Raw genomic sequence first — 15,896 nt, 5'->3', positions numbered from 1 at the left:
AAATTTGGGAGAGGTCGGGGTGCATAGGTGGGGCGGTTTTGATGAGTGGTAGTTTGAACAGGAGCGTATAGTAGTGGTGTGTTTGGATTTATATGGGCTCGAGGTAGGTTATATTGAGGTTGGAGATTGTAATATAGTTGTGTGTTGTAGGCTGGAGCATAAGCAGGTGGGTCTGGGGAATGGGTGTTTGAAGAGTAAGAGGTGTTTCAATGATGTGGATTGGACTGGTAATAGGGAATAATTACTGATACCTCTTCATTTTTCTTCTTTCCACTACCTATTGATCCTGATTGTATTTCTTTGCTAGATGCTTGCAATGCGGCCATGGATTGTACCTTGCCGGATTTTATACCTTCTTCTAAAAAATCTCCCATTTTGACAAGTTCAGGGAATTTCTGCCCTATAATGCCCATCAATTTCTCAAAGTAGATAGCCCTGATGAAATACTTAGTAAGCTCACTGTCATCTAACAGAGGTTTCCCTGGCGGCCTCTGATCTTCATCGACATGCATATTCTTGAAAGATTCGGACGACTTCTTCTGCAAGTTTACCAGTGCGAACCTATCAGGGGGAATTTCTATGTTGAATTGGAAGCGATTCATGAAATCTTCCGCCATATCCTGCCATGCCCTCCAGTTTCTTGGATCTTGGAAAGTATACCAAGTAAGTGCTTCCCCTGTCAAACTCTTTATGAATAACTTCGTTCTTAACTTCTCGTTTCTTCCTACTCCAACTAGCTTATCACAGTAGGCACTCAAGTGTGCATGGGGATCACCTGTCCCATCAAAGATATCAAACTTCAGAGGCTTGTACCCTACAGGCATATCCATTTCAGGATGGATACACAGATCCTCATAGTCTAGACTTTCGCTCCCTCGAGCAACCTGAAGGTTCTTCATTTTCTTTCTCAATGCTCGTAATTGCTCAGACACCGATTCCTCCTCCTTATACTTAGCTTGCCTCTCCATTTCAGCATATTGGTCAACTTTATAAGGCATCCTAATCGTGACAGGCACTGTGAAAGTAGGTTCTGAAATGGCATATATGGTAGGAACATATCGCTCATGTGTAGCGGTATGTGTCTCGAGTATGTGCTAGTTTTGGTTGGTAGTGAAGGTGACTCCGTCCCAAGGAGGGGTGTGAACTATTATGGTGGTAACTGGTGGGTTCGCAACATTTGAACGTAATTTGGTACGTAAGGAGTGTGTATGGGAGGTTTGGTGGATTTGCAGGGGTTACCGGAGCTATAATCTAAGTGGTAGGGACTGAAGTCAGGGTATTGTTGGCTTGACGAGTGATGGAAGGAAAGTGGTCGGGGATTGAATCTAGTGAAGGAAAGCGGGGTGGTTGTGGGAGCGTCGTCATGGCCAGATGTACCAATTCTCGGATGTGTTGTACTTCCTCCCTCAAAGATTCCATATCCTGGGCCATCTTGGCTACATGTTCGTCATTCCTCGTATCATCCTTCTCTCTGATCGCCCCAGGCTATCAGCTATTACCATAGCATGTTCGATTGGGTTATCTATCGCAGACATATTCCCTTTTGATCTTAGGTTGTACGGTGGTTCCGCCAATTTTGGGTCAACACAAATAAACTTTTCTTTTGGGGAATAATAATAAAGTAAGAAAAGAAAATAAAGAAAAAGAAAAAGAACAAAAGTCAGTTTAAGTGTTTACACAAGTAATGGGAACACAGAGTAGTTAGTTCACGTATTCAGGCAAGCGCGTTTACCTAAAATTCGGGGGACCTCTCTTTGCCAGAGGTAGGACTAAGTCGCAAATATTTGACAAACAATTATATTTGACACACTTTGATTCGAAGCAAATTTGGTTTTTGGATTGTAATAGGTGGGAGCAGAGGTTACATCATTGTTTCCAACATTCACAGAATTACATGGGCTCAAACAAACTTGCCCTTAGGGAAATAAGAAAGTTCGGGATAAAGATACAAAGTGGGAAAGGGGTGAAATCAACCAACTTCTAGTAACCATCCCCTGAATTATTCCCCACCTCTTCTTCCTCTTCTGGTCCTTCCTCCGGGGTCTTCCTCAAATTCTTCTCCATCATCATTGAACTCAGATTCTTCCTTTGGGTCTTCCTCTAGTTCTGTCTCAGATTCAATCTGGATACACTCCACTACTCGGTCATCATCCTCGGCGTGTGGCAGCATGTGATCAATTGATCCCGGGACCACTTGGCAGTGCATGGAGGTAGTCACAAGACAGTGTGGAAAGATCTGATGATATATTTGCAAAGCTGCCATTGCTTCCTCCTCTAGGATACTCTTTCCCTGTTTGGTCGGGCTAGCTCGTCTTCTTCATTGATCCAGACATAATATTCTGGAGTACACCACGAGTTTTGGCTCATTGGCATTGTGACTAGATCATTCCACTCCTATTAAAGCCTTCTTATCTTTGGTATCGGGATCTGCCATTGTATTCATCCTCATACATTGTCGTTCTCATCCAGAGAGGTACATCCTAAATCAACCCGAACTTCTTGAGAACTTGTAGGGGTGAGTATGGCTGGATGCCCTCAAGTCCTATCAGCTGGATGAAATATTTCTGAGGAGTCCTTAGGATTGCTCTTCCGCCTAGCCATGGCAGCTTCCAATTGATCCATTCTCCGCTTAAGTTGGTCAACATCTCTCTCCACTCTTCTTGTCCGTGTGGGGAGATCCAATGTCTCATCATCTCACTGTGACTTCGAATCATGTTGCTGCTACCCACAAAATAGTCAATTGTGGCCTCTCGATGAAAGAAATGCTTTGTGCCCCAGATTTGAAGCAACAAGTTACAACCCTTAAAGAAATCATATCCCAGAGAACATGCGAACAAAGCCCTGTGGATCTTTGCTAACATCATAGGTACCAGAGTGTATTGGAGGTTGCCTCGTAATGTTTCTAGAATTACAGGTAGCAAGTTGATATTGATCTGTCCTCTTCTTTGCGGGAAGACCAACAGTCCCAAAAGCGCCAAAGAGAAGGTTATGGGTTAGAGACTTTCCCACATTGCCTGATCACATTAAAAGTCTCCTAAGTACCATTCATAGCTTTCACGATGTTTGAACCTGTCGAACAATTGGTCCAGGCTTACCCATCCATCTTCAATGTTTCTCAAACCCCGATTGTTTGCCAGACCCAAAGCATCAAGAAACCTATAGTCGGGCATGGTGACTGGTAGTATCGGTTTCCTCCCTGTAAATGGTAGCTCCGTGAAAATGGTGACTTCATCCAACGTCGACACTAACTCACATTCTTCAAACTTGAACACCACCATGGGCGGGTCCCAAAACTCTATCAGCAAGCGACTAAGCACCTTGTCAGCTCAGATGTTTAGTAAGGCAGTCAGTGCTCCTAGATGTGTACTGATTTCATCTCCATGTTCTCGGCGGATATTCTTCTACCATTGTTTTAGCTTGTGTGGTGCTCCCATCACTATATTGATCTTGGGGATGTTTTGGTTGATTTCCATTTCTAAAGTGGGTAGAGAAAAGAGGTTTAATAAGTGTTTCCTTCTGATCTTAAGTGTTTCATCATGATTGGTTTGTCTTTCCATAGAAGTTATGTCATTAGGTGCATGACCCGTTGACATTAGGATGGATTTCCTAATTACGTGTCGATGCCAAGGATCGACTCATCTAAGGTTTATGCAGTATGACCTATGTTTTCTAGAGTAGAGTGTTTCCTACTTTTGAATTGGACTGAAGACTGCGAGAAGTTATGTCAGTTGACCTAACAAAGCCATTCTCTGAAACTAAAGAATTTGAAAGAAGGTTCGGAGGGGTGTAAAAGACAACTCTTGCGTGCCATTATGTGTGATAGTGTACGGCCAAGAATCGATAGGGAGAAGTGTAATGACAATATATATAAAGCAGTAACAGATAGTGATGTAGCAATAACAATTTAAGATAAGCAGACATGCATAATAATGAGCAAGCAAGGCATGTAAGCATGTAACTGCAAATTAAACACAGTTAAAGCAGTGCACAAGCAATCCTAAGTTCCAGGTCTAGTCTAAGTCTGCTAAGGTCAGAACCTAAGTGTGAAATCCCCAGCAGAGTCTTTATGTTATTGCACCCTATTTTGCACGAGTCAAAAAAAGATTCAACTTGTGGTTTCCTTGTTGATGATAAAAGAGAGTCGCCACCTAATATTTAAAGGTATACTAGGGTACCTATTTAATTTTCAAGGTCATTTATTTATTAGTCTGCTAACCGGTGAGACTTTGGGTAAGGGTTCTTGTTCTTCTAAGGGGAAGGTATTATACACCTCTTAAAATCTATTTGAGATAGCTCCATAGGACTTAGACTTAGCGTAAAGGATTAGTTCTTTATACTCTGCTTAACTAGTGTTAGGGGGCACGACATACTATATATATCTAATTTAGAACCTAATATTTTCCAACGAGGATGTGTAGTTTAAAAAGGATATAGGTTTATAAAAGAGTCTTAAAGATAATGTTTGTAAATATATAATTGAAAGAGTTTAAAGTATGTAAATGATATTTGTCTTTATAAAATATGTGAGAAGGGGCTAAGTTATAAAATGCTTTGTATTTAAAGAATGTAGCTATTTATGTAACTCTAATAAAATAAGGGTGTTGTAAGAAAATGAGTGTAAGTGTACCTCGGCTTTCAAATCGCAATTCTTAGGATTTGAATAAATCGTTTAAAAACCTTTTGCTGGGCGGCAACACTTTGTTTAGAATGACTCAATCTTTTTAGAAGGGTGGTTTTGGATTCCATTTCTGGTTTTTGAAAAGAGAGTTTGTCGTCCTTTGCTGAGTTATTTTGGCATCAATGTCTTCATGAAATGTTAGTAAAACATAAGAGATTAATACCATAAGCAGTATGCGATTAACGAATTAAAACTAATTACTATTAAGCCTAATATTTCTTTTAATCCTATGTCATTTAGGGCTTGCCTAAGTTGCTTACATGATTTAAGAGATAGAGTAAAGCATTTAATCAGATATGATAAGTATGGTGTCATACACATGTGAGAAATAAGAATATCATAATATAATAAAGCAGTAAAGAGTAAGGAAGGACTCTAGTTTGGGCCTGAAAAGAGGTAGGCCCAGCAAATAGTAGGAACGGACAACAGCGGGCTTTAGACTTCCAAATGCACAGGTACAGGACTTGGGCCTGAGTTCTTTGAGAAATCATTAGGACCAATTGTAATATATGTTCAAAAATAAAAAGTGAAGGTCATTAGATATGGTACTCTATGCATATAATCATATACGAAATACATTGGTAAGGGCCTAAACAAACTATAACAATTAATAGTAACCTAAATTATGAACGTTATACTAATGTGGGGTCACATATGGCAAAGTGATTCACATTGAAAACCTTTCGTTATCATTAAACACTAAAGCTAAAAGGAGTAATAAATGTCAATTAGAGGCTAAGGTTAGGGTTCCATTCATGGCCAAAGTTCTCTTTGAATCCCTGACACTTCAAAGTTCTCAAGGGTCTCAAGGCCCAAGGCAGTGCGTGTGTTAGGGAGAGTAGCTCATTCAAGAACTAAGCTCTACTCCCAAATACCCCTAACTACTCAGACTCATTCTTCCCTACAGGTTTGAGTGCCAATAAGGCACTTTCAATGTAAATCCCAACATCATAGTGGTACCATCCCACAGAAGTACATGTACATTTCCCATGATAGTTAATGCAGAATACTATAGGACTACAAGACAGCCTATTCACATTATTGTAACCATATTTCAAAAGCTAAGTGTATGATTCACTATGAATGACATGTTAAGTAGGCTAAAAAAAATCATCTTCAAGCATACATAGAGGTAGAGGCATTATCAGATTACTGTTAGGGAACCAAACACCTGAGATCATATATCTTAAGGATAGAAGGAGTATATAGTCCATGTCTACAATAGTTTATGAGCACAGGTACATTTCCATTAAGAGGCTTCAATTAGACTAATCAAAGATTGGTTTTAACTTAGGTCTTGTCTTCTAGCTCTCACACTGGTTAACAGTTCCAATTGAAATTCCTAAAGAGTATTATCAAAGATATAAAAATAGTTTCAACTAAACTTCTAAGGAGCATTAAGAGAGGGCAGATTGACAACTATAGTTAAAGCTTCATAAGGATATTAACTGCGTTATAGGTTAATCACTACAACTGATACATTCTAAAGATGGCTAATATAGGTATAGGTTAACAACTTCAATTAGACATACAGATCAATAACTTCAATTAGCAGGCATGGGTTAATGACCTCAATTAGAACCTCCAAAGAGTATTAACAGTGATTCAAACCAGTAACCATAGTTAGAATTTCTATTGGTACTATCAACGATACAAACTATAATCAGAAACTTCTAAGAGTATTAACAAGGTCGCAGAGTCACAACCTAAATTAGAACTTCTAGGAGTGTTAACGGGATTGTAAATTAACAGGTTGTAATTAGAACTTCTAAAAGACATTAACAAAGTCACAGATTCACAAATTCAATTAGAAAATCTAAGAGAATTAACACAATCTTAGGCTATCAATCCTGCTTTACTTTAAAAACAATGGCATGATCAATTCTTTCTAAGAGTTTTAACTTCACACTAATCTCATTGAGAACAAATCATATTGTTATACCCAAACAGTGGAGAGTTAGGTAAGTCTAATTCATTTAGGAGAGTTTGGTAAAGTTTCAAAGATAGTGTAGGCATGTATATGATCATGAAGGGTAAGCCGAGGCATTAAAGAATAAGATGAGTGCAGGATCACAAGGACACACACATGGGACACTTAACAAGAGTCATATTATTTCAAAAATAAAAGTTATCATCATAGAATCAAGTTAACAATGTCATTATATGAGTTTTCAAAGGGTAGAGGTATCATTATATTAGGGGAATCTATTAAGCAAGTCTAGTATGGGGTTTCGGATGTAATGGAACTTAGCAGCAGTATTTTAACTCAGTAAGTGTGACATCACAATTTAAATAGATGTTCTCCACATCTCGTAGCTTAGGTTAAGTGTATAACAATCTTAGAATATACATAAAAGTGATAAAAAGATCCAACTAGCTTAGGGCATGCTTATATGAGCAGTCATGAGTTCAATCAGGTGATTAATAAGCTTCTAAAATCAACCGAATCACAGAGACTTGTCAAAAAAAGATCAAACTGGCTTAAAGGTCATGGGCTAGTGTATCCAAACTAAGATGACAATCTTGTTTTCACCATAAGACAAGTACACACTTTGTTTAAGTTTAGGTTATTGAGTGAACCATTATAAAATGCAAGATAACATTCAAGGCAAATTAGCATATCAATCATGGTAGTACTAATAGAACTTTCAAAGAGGTCTAAACTAGATATTAGGAACATTTAAGAAGTTTTTTTAGTTGTTTTCAAGGTTAACAGTAGATATGAATCTTCGGATGCTTATTAAGATCAATACATAATTTTTATTTCAATAACTTAAAGATGTTCACGATCGCAGAATCTATATAAAAATCCTTAATAAACACATAAAAACAGTCAAAACATGAACACATTGTTAATAACATCATTTAGCAAGAGGTAGTAGAACAATTCATGTTCAACAATTTAAACTAATAAAAGAAGAACAAGGACGAGTTTTTACTGACCTCCCTTGGGGCAGCAAACCAAACGAGTGTTCAAATTAGCCATTTAGGAAACCAAAAGCTCAAGCTCTCAATCAGTAAAAAACTCATAACCAGAAAGAAAAGGAGAAGCAGAGATTGAGTAAAAAACATGAATTGCAATAAAAAATTCCTAAACACTATACTGTATTAATTTCTCAGATATTAGGTGTAGTTGGTGTGTTCTTGGTAAGAGCATTTAAGACTATTATTTATAGTGGTCGTTGAGCCTTAGGGTTTCAGATTCAAACCATGGTAGTGGAGAGTGACGGAGGAGTGGCAACGCAAGCAAAATCGGGAAAATCTAAAGAGACAGGGGAAAAAATGATGAAGAAGTTTACCTGAGTGAAGATTGGCCGTTTAAAGGCCAAGAATAATGGTGATAACACTGAAGAGATAAGGTTTCCAAAGATTTGCAAGGACGAAGGAAAATCATACGAGTTAAGGTTTCGTCTTTTAGTTATAGGGTTTCAAATTGGGGCTTTTGAATTTAATCGGTGAAAGAGAAAAGATTCAGCGAGAATTAAAGATATGGGAGATAGGACTGATGAATCTCTGGATGAATTCATGACCTGGCATGAATTTGTGCAAGGTGTTTGATTGATTTGAGCTGTGAGGTTGAGAGAAAAAAGAGGGGAAGGGGAAAGGGAGACGGGAGGGCTTGTGGGGAAATGATTGGGGTTTTGGGAGATAGGGATGACCGTCTCTAGGTTAAGGTTAGGGGATTACATATGGGCCGTTGATCTCTTAGATCAACGGTCCTGATATTTTGGGACTAAATTATTTTTGTGGGAAATTTTGGTGGCTGTTGGATCCTTGTGATCCAACGGTTAGGATTAAATCTCTAGATGTTTAAAATTTAAAGAGGAAATAGAGTTAAAAATCGCAGGCCATTGATCACAGAAACGGGTGACCCAGATGATTTGTGTTTGTTTTGTGAGTGTGGAAGACAGATGATGTGGTAGGTCGTGATTGGTTGAAAAGTAATGGCAAGGATTGTCAACTGGGATTGAAGGGATTGCTTGGGTTGGGTATTTTCAGACATGGGCTTGTATATTAGGCCAAAATTAGTTTAAAATATAGCCAATTCATGTTTAATTAAAGAATTGCAATCATAGCCCTTTGGCTTTTAACCCTTTTCAAATTAATTTAAATAAACTTAATTATTTTTAATTAAATATAGAAAAATTATAATTATAAAATATGCTACCAATTATTGTAATTAATTATTTATAAAATACTTTATTTTCTAAATTGTAACACTAATTCCGAATCATTAACAAGATAATCTAATTAATTAAAAATTATGGAGTAATTTGCTAAATTAGTTATAAAGCTTATGTGACGTATATGGAAACTATTTTAATGATCTTAAAATAGTAAGCGTGGTATATTTGTAATTATAACATTGAATTATCAGTGTCAAAATTACTAATACTAAATTAATTTTGTACAAATAAGTATTATTGGTCGAAAATATTTTCAAAACATTAATTGTAAATTATTAAATATAAATAAATAAATTTTAAAAGGGAGGGTCAAAATTGGCCATCAACACCCATCGCTTATGATTGCGCGTGGAGTACCAAATCTTGTAAAAGTATTCTTCTTCAAGAAAGCCACTACACTTCTCGCCTCATTATTGCGTAAAGTGACGGCCTCAACCCATTTGAACACATAATCCACTGCGACCAAGATGTACGGATTTTCACAAGAACTCACAAAAGGGCTCATAAAGTCAATACCCCAAACATAAAAAATATCAATCTTCAAGATGGTTGTGAGAGGCATCTCATTTTTCTTTGAATTCCACCGGCCCGTTGACATTCATCACATCTTTTCACTAAGTCACTTACATCCTTGTAAAGAGTAGGCCAATAGAAACCACAACTAAGAACTTTGGCCACCGTTCTTGCTCCAGCATGATGACCACCATATGGGGAAGAATGACAAGTGCCAAGAATATTACCATGCTCTTCTTCCGGTACACACCTTCTAATCACTCCATCCATACAAATCCGGAAAGGATATGGTTCATCCCAATAATAATTTTGACAATCTCTTTTGAGCTTCTTCCTTTGATTTGAAGAGAACTCGTCCGGAAAGCTACAACTCAAAAGAAAATTTACCAAATCCATAAATCATGGCACCTCTTTCATTGAAATTGCCAAACGTTGCTTATCGAGGAAAACGTCATTGATTTCAAGGCCATCGTGTGGCCTCCCCTCCTCCTCCAAATGAGACAAGTGGTCCGCCACTTGTTTTTCACTACCTTTCTTGTCTTGAATATCAATATCAAATTCTTTCAACAAGAGTACCCATCTCATCAACCGAGCTTTAGATTCCTTTTTGCTCATAAGATATCGAAGCGCCGCATGATCCATGTAGATAATAACTTTGGAAATCATTAAGTACGGGCGAAACTTCTCAATTACAAACACAATAGCAAGGAGCTCTTTCACCAGCAATGACGTCAAAAATTGATCCACGTCTCCGCACTCAATAGTGAGTGGAAACCGTCGTTGGAAGAATAGTACCCAACAAGAGTCGGGGTCGATTTTCACAAGAATTTTATAAGGGGTGTTAAGGTGTACACTTGATGAGAGTGCGTGAAATAACTCAATAGCATTTCCAACATAGAGTTGTTATTTTCTAAGTCTAAAATCAACACTAACAATTGTAAACTAATTAGAGGAAACTAGAAAGAAAGTAATTGTTTTTGTTGTTTTTATCAAATGGAAACCTAATGGGTAAATTACGTTAATGCTTGTTTAAGTGACCGAGGTGCATTATAGTTCTCAACTATCGATTAACAACTCAATACCTCTCGATCATACAGTGATTTTTCCCAAATTGGCTTTCTCAAGCGCAATTGGGTATCAATTCAAATAGTTGATATGAGCTCAAGTCGGGTTTTCCCTATCTCTAGTTAAAACTCTTTAATTAGACTAGCTAAAATATTAACTAGCCCAATTTCTTGGTAGCCAAGATTTTCTAGACTAAGTCCCTCTTTCTCTAGTAAGAACCAAGTCAAATAGGCATGAAACAATATTTGCAACCATTAATTCTAGATATAATGCATGAACAATACTAAATAATAAATACCCAATCATAAACAAGCACTAAATTAAGCACCCAAAAGATTTACACACTAGGATTGGGTCACAACCCTAGAGAAAATCTAGCTATTCATGCTAGAAATTGAAGAAAACAAAGAAGAAGAACTAATTAAAGCCATAAACTAAGATTAAATTAATAAAACTAATGTTTCTTCACCCAAAATAGTCACTACTTTCCTAAAATAGAAAAATAAAACGGCTACTGCTCAAAATATTTCAAAACTTTCCCTAAAAAGTGTTTTCTGTCTATTTATAGTGGTCTGAAATTCGCTGACAAAAATTCCCTTTGGGAGGTTCTACGGCCGCACAATTCTATGTGCGGTCTACATTTTTCTTGGCTTCTGCAAGTGGAGAGATTCTGTAGCCGTATAATTCCATCTGCACCTGCACTTCAGCTTCTACGGTGGCACTTTTCCTTATGCGACTGCACTTTTGGCGAGGCTTCACACTTGGTCATTATGTACATTCTTTGAACTTTTTGAATTCTTGTCAGTGCGACCATATTTTGCGGATGCACATTTAGTATGAGGACTGTACTTCTCCAAAAATCCTCGAAGCTTCAGGTGTCAGTTCTGCGGCCGCAGATGTATTTCTGCCAACCACACTTTCTTCTGCGATCGCATAATTCCTTCTGCGGACCGCACTTTGGCCTGCTGCACTCCTTCTTGCCTTTTTGAGTTGGAACACTCATTTTTTAGTTAGAATTCTTTGTTAAGGTTCAATTCTCCAACATGCCTGCAATTTGTACAATTTTATTAGTTTTGGGAACAAGAATCAACACTTTCAGACTATCAGTTGTGTATTGTGATTCTTCTTGTAAAGTGAGATAAGTGAAAGGTTTCTGGCCGATGAGGTATTTATTCTTCTGGTGGTTCAGGAGTTATGATGAAATTCTTGTACTCTCACGTAGCATCATAATAGGGCAGTGAGCTATATGGAAATTAGATGTTGAGGATCAAGGTTGCAGTTCGGTTTTGATGAGAATGTCACTAGCTCGGGGGAGTGGGGGAAAGATTTCAGATGTTTAGAGTATGCTGGCACTATTCTGTATCGCCTGAGAATGGTATTCTGTTGAAGAGGCATTGTGTATTAATTTACGGATTCTTGATTTGCATTGCAGTAATAGTATGGTTGGTAGCCACGGATGTGCAGATTTTGCTACCTAGTGCAGAAGATTTGGGAGTATCTCCCACGGGACGACTGTGTAAGTGTGACATGTCAGTCATTTAAATGGTAGAGATTGAAATCAGGTATGAAAATTTTGGTTCTGTCTGATTGGAGAGTTTATGTCTGAGAAGCGCTCCATTCCTTTCGTTGCGGACTGTGGAAGTTTGTTTCGGATTTGACGGGTGATCGTATGTGTCATGAATAGGGTCATTATGGATCTTTGGAAGGTTATTGGCCCATTATGGGATGATCAAAATCGGCTTGAGGTCCGTTGGTAGGCTTAATGTGAATGTATATTCTATACCAGATCAGATATTCTTATTCAGCATAGCATTGCTTATGGATGAGCCTTCGGGCATAGTGGATGTTATTCCTGTTGCCGTCTGTTTCGTGTGTTACTATCTATGCCATGTGGGTTGTGAGACGGCTTGATTATTCACACGTGTGTTGTGACCCTTTCTAGTTGTGGTATTATATGAGTGAGATGGCTCTCGAGATGTTAGTTTTTTGATGCACCTTAGTCATTCTTGGCCTTTGTAGCGCATTACGCTATCCGCCTTCCCAGGTTTATGTTCATGCACTTGGAGTGCTTGCGGTCGATATGCGGGCATTTCGTGGGTATGAGCATTTTGGCTAGATGGGTATTTCCTTATTGATTATTATGTGTGGATCGGATGGCACGCCTCCAGGGGTATATGTGTAGATTGTGTTTTATGCTGCAATAGTGAGATGTTGAGTATGGTTCCTTGTACTTATTTTGTGTTTTTTGTTTCTCACCCTTGTGTTAGTTCGTAGCGTTTGTCTGGTTGATTTGTATGTTATACGGGATGGGTAGTTCTTTGCCAGAATCGTTCTTAATTGAAGATCCGACCTTTATCGTTTGGATTTGATTCCTATGGCATTATTTGATATTTTTTAGTTTCTTTTGGCTAGTTTTGAGCCGTTCAGAGGTTGATTCGTGCAGGATGGTGCTCCTAGTATATTGATTCGGCTTGTTTGAGGTAAGTGTCTTGCCTAGATTTGTTGAGGGAAGTTTTTCCACTAATTGACATTATTTGCTACATGTGGGGGTGATGCATATACAAGGTGACGAGCGTATATGCATGTGCCAGTGTTTTCATGCTCGGGAGGGGGAATTATATGCTTATTTGTTCCTTTATTGAACTTGATGATCCTTTAACCTATGCTTCATTTAATACGATGACTAATAAAGTAATTAATTGTGTTAGAAATCATGCTAGAATATATGAATTCTTAAAAAAGAATTAATGTGATATTTTCGAGATTCGTTGCACACTTAATTTGATCAGGGTACCATGATCCTATATCTATACCTATTATCGTCGTGTTACTTGAGCTTATTTATTCGTTATAAGAGATGATGATTAGGCCTTTGGGCTACATTTGGCACGATGGGTATTTCTGCGTGGTTGATATGATGTTGGCACGATGAGTATTTCCGTGCAGTTTGAAATGAGATTGGTTTGTTGGTTATTACCATTCGAAAAGAAAGAAAGTTGGATTTCTGTTATGATTACTCATTCGTTAAGTACTTACATGGCATTTACTTTGGTTTCTATTAAAATTTGTTGTTTTGCATAATACCTTCCGTTTGAGTTCCTTACGTAGTTATCTCTGTGTTCTCCCTTTGGCTTGTGACTGTAATAACTACTCTCTCCATTTCAATTTAGATGAAGTAGTTTGACTCATCATAGAGTTTAAGAAAACAAATATGACTTTTAAACTTGTGGTCTTAAAAGCTTAAGAGATAAATGCTTTGTGGGGCTATGATATTTGTGTGATTATAAAAGCTTCTCATTAAGGGTAATATAGGTAAAATGCAAAGTTTAAAGTTAAATTATTTTCAATTATAGAAATGTGTCATTCTTTTTGGAACGGACTAATAAGGAAAGTGTGTCATTAAAATTGAAACAGATGGAGTATGTCTTTACCTTGTCTGTTACTGTTATACATGCGCTTTTACTTGATTTACTTCTGCTACATGTCCTCTTCGAATTCATGCCTTTACTTATTATTAGCCCATACATGTTACATGCCTCTAATTGTCACCTGATTTACTTGTTAGATGCCTTAACCTACTACATGCCTTCACTCACTACATGATTTTACTTACTACATGTCTTCGCTTACCATATGCCTTTACTTGCTACATGATTTCATATATATTGAATGCCTTCATTTGATCCATGTTCTTACGTGACAAACATCTTTACTCGTTTCATATTCTACTCTCCTTTGCTTAACCGGATTGGATGACTTTTAGATTGGTTTTGTGTTATGCTTTGTAGAAGCCTTGTTATTATATACGGTAGACTAGTTTTTGATATGGGAATGCTCACCTTACTTTGTTCGAGTTGTATTACCTAGTTAAATACCGCGTGTTCGTTTTCTTAGTGTTATATTGTAAACTTTTCCCGAGTTTTGGTTATTGTTGCAGTTTTATATGATATTATTGATATTGGGATCGGTTGCACGCCGCAACAGTGTTTTATTGATATTGGGATCGGATTGCACGCTGCAACAGAGTTTATTGATATTAGGATTAGGCTGCACGTTGCAACGGTGATTATTGATGTTGGGATCGGCTGCACGCCGCAACAATGTTAATTGAGATTGAGTTTGCACACAACGGTATTTATTTTTTATGTTTGGTTATGATCGTTGCGTGTAATTCATGATTATTATTTCATTCATATAAATGGGTATGAGATTATGACTTATTGCCATGTCTGTTAACTGCTCCATTGCTCTTCAGTTGATGCTCTTACCATTATTCGACATATCTCTTGCCTTGTTTCTCCTGCTTATTATCTGCACAGGTACATATCAAGTGAGTATCTTAAACTTCAAACCTCGTCACTACTTCACCGAGGTTAGTCAATATACTTACTTTGTACATGTGGTCGGTTGTACTCATACTACACTTCTGCACCGTGCGTGCAGATCTTGGAGTTGCATAGCTGTGGAACATGAAGTGTTGCATTGAAGACGTACTTGCGATCCAGATTCAAGCTACCTCTTGTTCATGGTAATTTAGGATTTAAGTTCTGTTTATATAAACTTCAAACATATATTGTATTTATTCTTCACATCAATTTTATAAATCTAAATCATAGTGGCTCATAACTTGTACTACCAATCCTTGGGTTACTTTATAGAAATTCAGTTATTCATTTATTAGTTTTTATTAACTTCATTATAATTGTGTTGACTATTATTCGGCTTACCTAGTGGGTTGGGTTAGGTGTCATCACGACTAGAAGAATTTTGGGTCGTAACAATAAAGAAATAAACCCACAAAGAAGCAAAGGGATGTCAATATATATATATATATATATATATACCAGAAAGCAGTTACATCTTCAATACCAGTTTTCGCCATCCACAGCAACTCAGCTCCAAGATCTGCACGCAAGGTGCAGAAATGTAGTATGAGTACAACGGATCCCATGTACTCAGCAAGTATCGTAACTAACCTCAGCAAGGTAATAGAAGTAAGGATTATAAATGATACTCGGCAAATAACATCTACAGTTCATAACTCCAACAAAATAACTTAACGTACTCTACTCAGTCAATAATCTATCATATAAAGAAGATATACAAATAAATCGGATAAGCAACCAAGGAAATTGCAAGTAAAGATGAAAGGCAATAACCAAATCGAACACTGGCCAATCTCTCCTCAGAAATACAACTTAACCAAACCATTGATCAACTTTTTCCAAAGTCCACATCAACAAGAAACCTGTCAGTTTCTCAATAAGCGTGTACACATAACCATCCCTGACATAGCCCCCCTGTCTCGCCACGTGCGGGACAATTAAGTAAATACCCGCCTTGAATCGCCGCACGGGCATAATAATATTCCCACCTTGTCTCTCCACATGTGCAAACCCACATATATAGGTTGCCTTGTCACGCCGTATGTGCAATATCAATAATAACAATAG

General features: G+C 37.6%; 1 protein-coding gene across 1 annotated transcript; it reads right to left on the bottom strand.

Moving 5' to 3' along the window:
- Positions 1 to 206: 206 nt before the first annotated feature.
- LOC138909906 (uncharacterized) lies at positions 207 to 998 on the bottom strand. The gene has a single exon (XM_070201123.1). It carries the CDS (start codon positions 996 to 998, stop codon positions 207 to 209), a length of 792 nt encoding a protein of 263 aa, XP_070057224.1.
- Positions 999 to 15,896: the final 14,898 nt, after the last annotated feature.

This window comes from Nicotiana tomentosiformis, chromosome 4, assembly GCF_000390325.3.
Source record: "Nicotiana tomentosiformis chromosome 4, ASM39032v3, whole genome shotgun sequence".
NCBI classification, from domain to species: Eukaryota; Viridiplantae; Streptophyta; class Magnoliopsida; order Solanales; family Solanaceae; genus Nicotiana; species Nicotiana tomentosiformis.
This window is presented reverse-complemented; position numbering and strand designations above follow the sequence as displayed.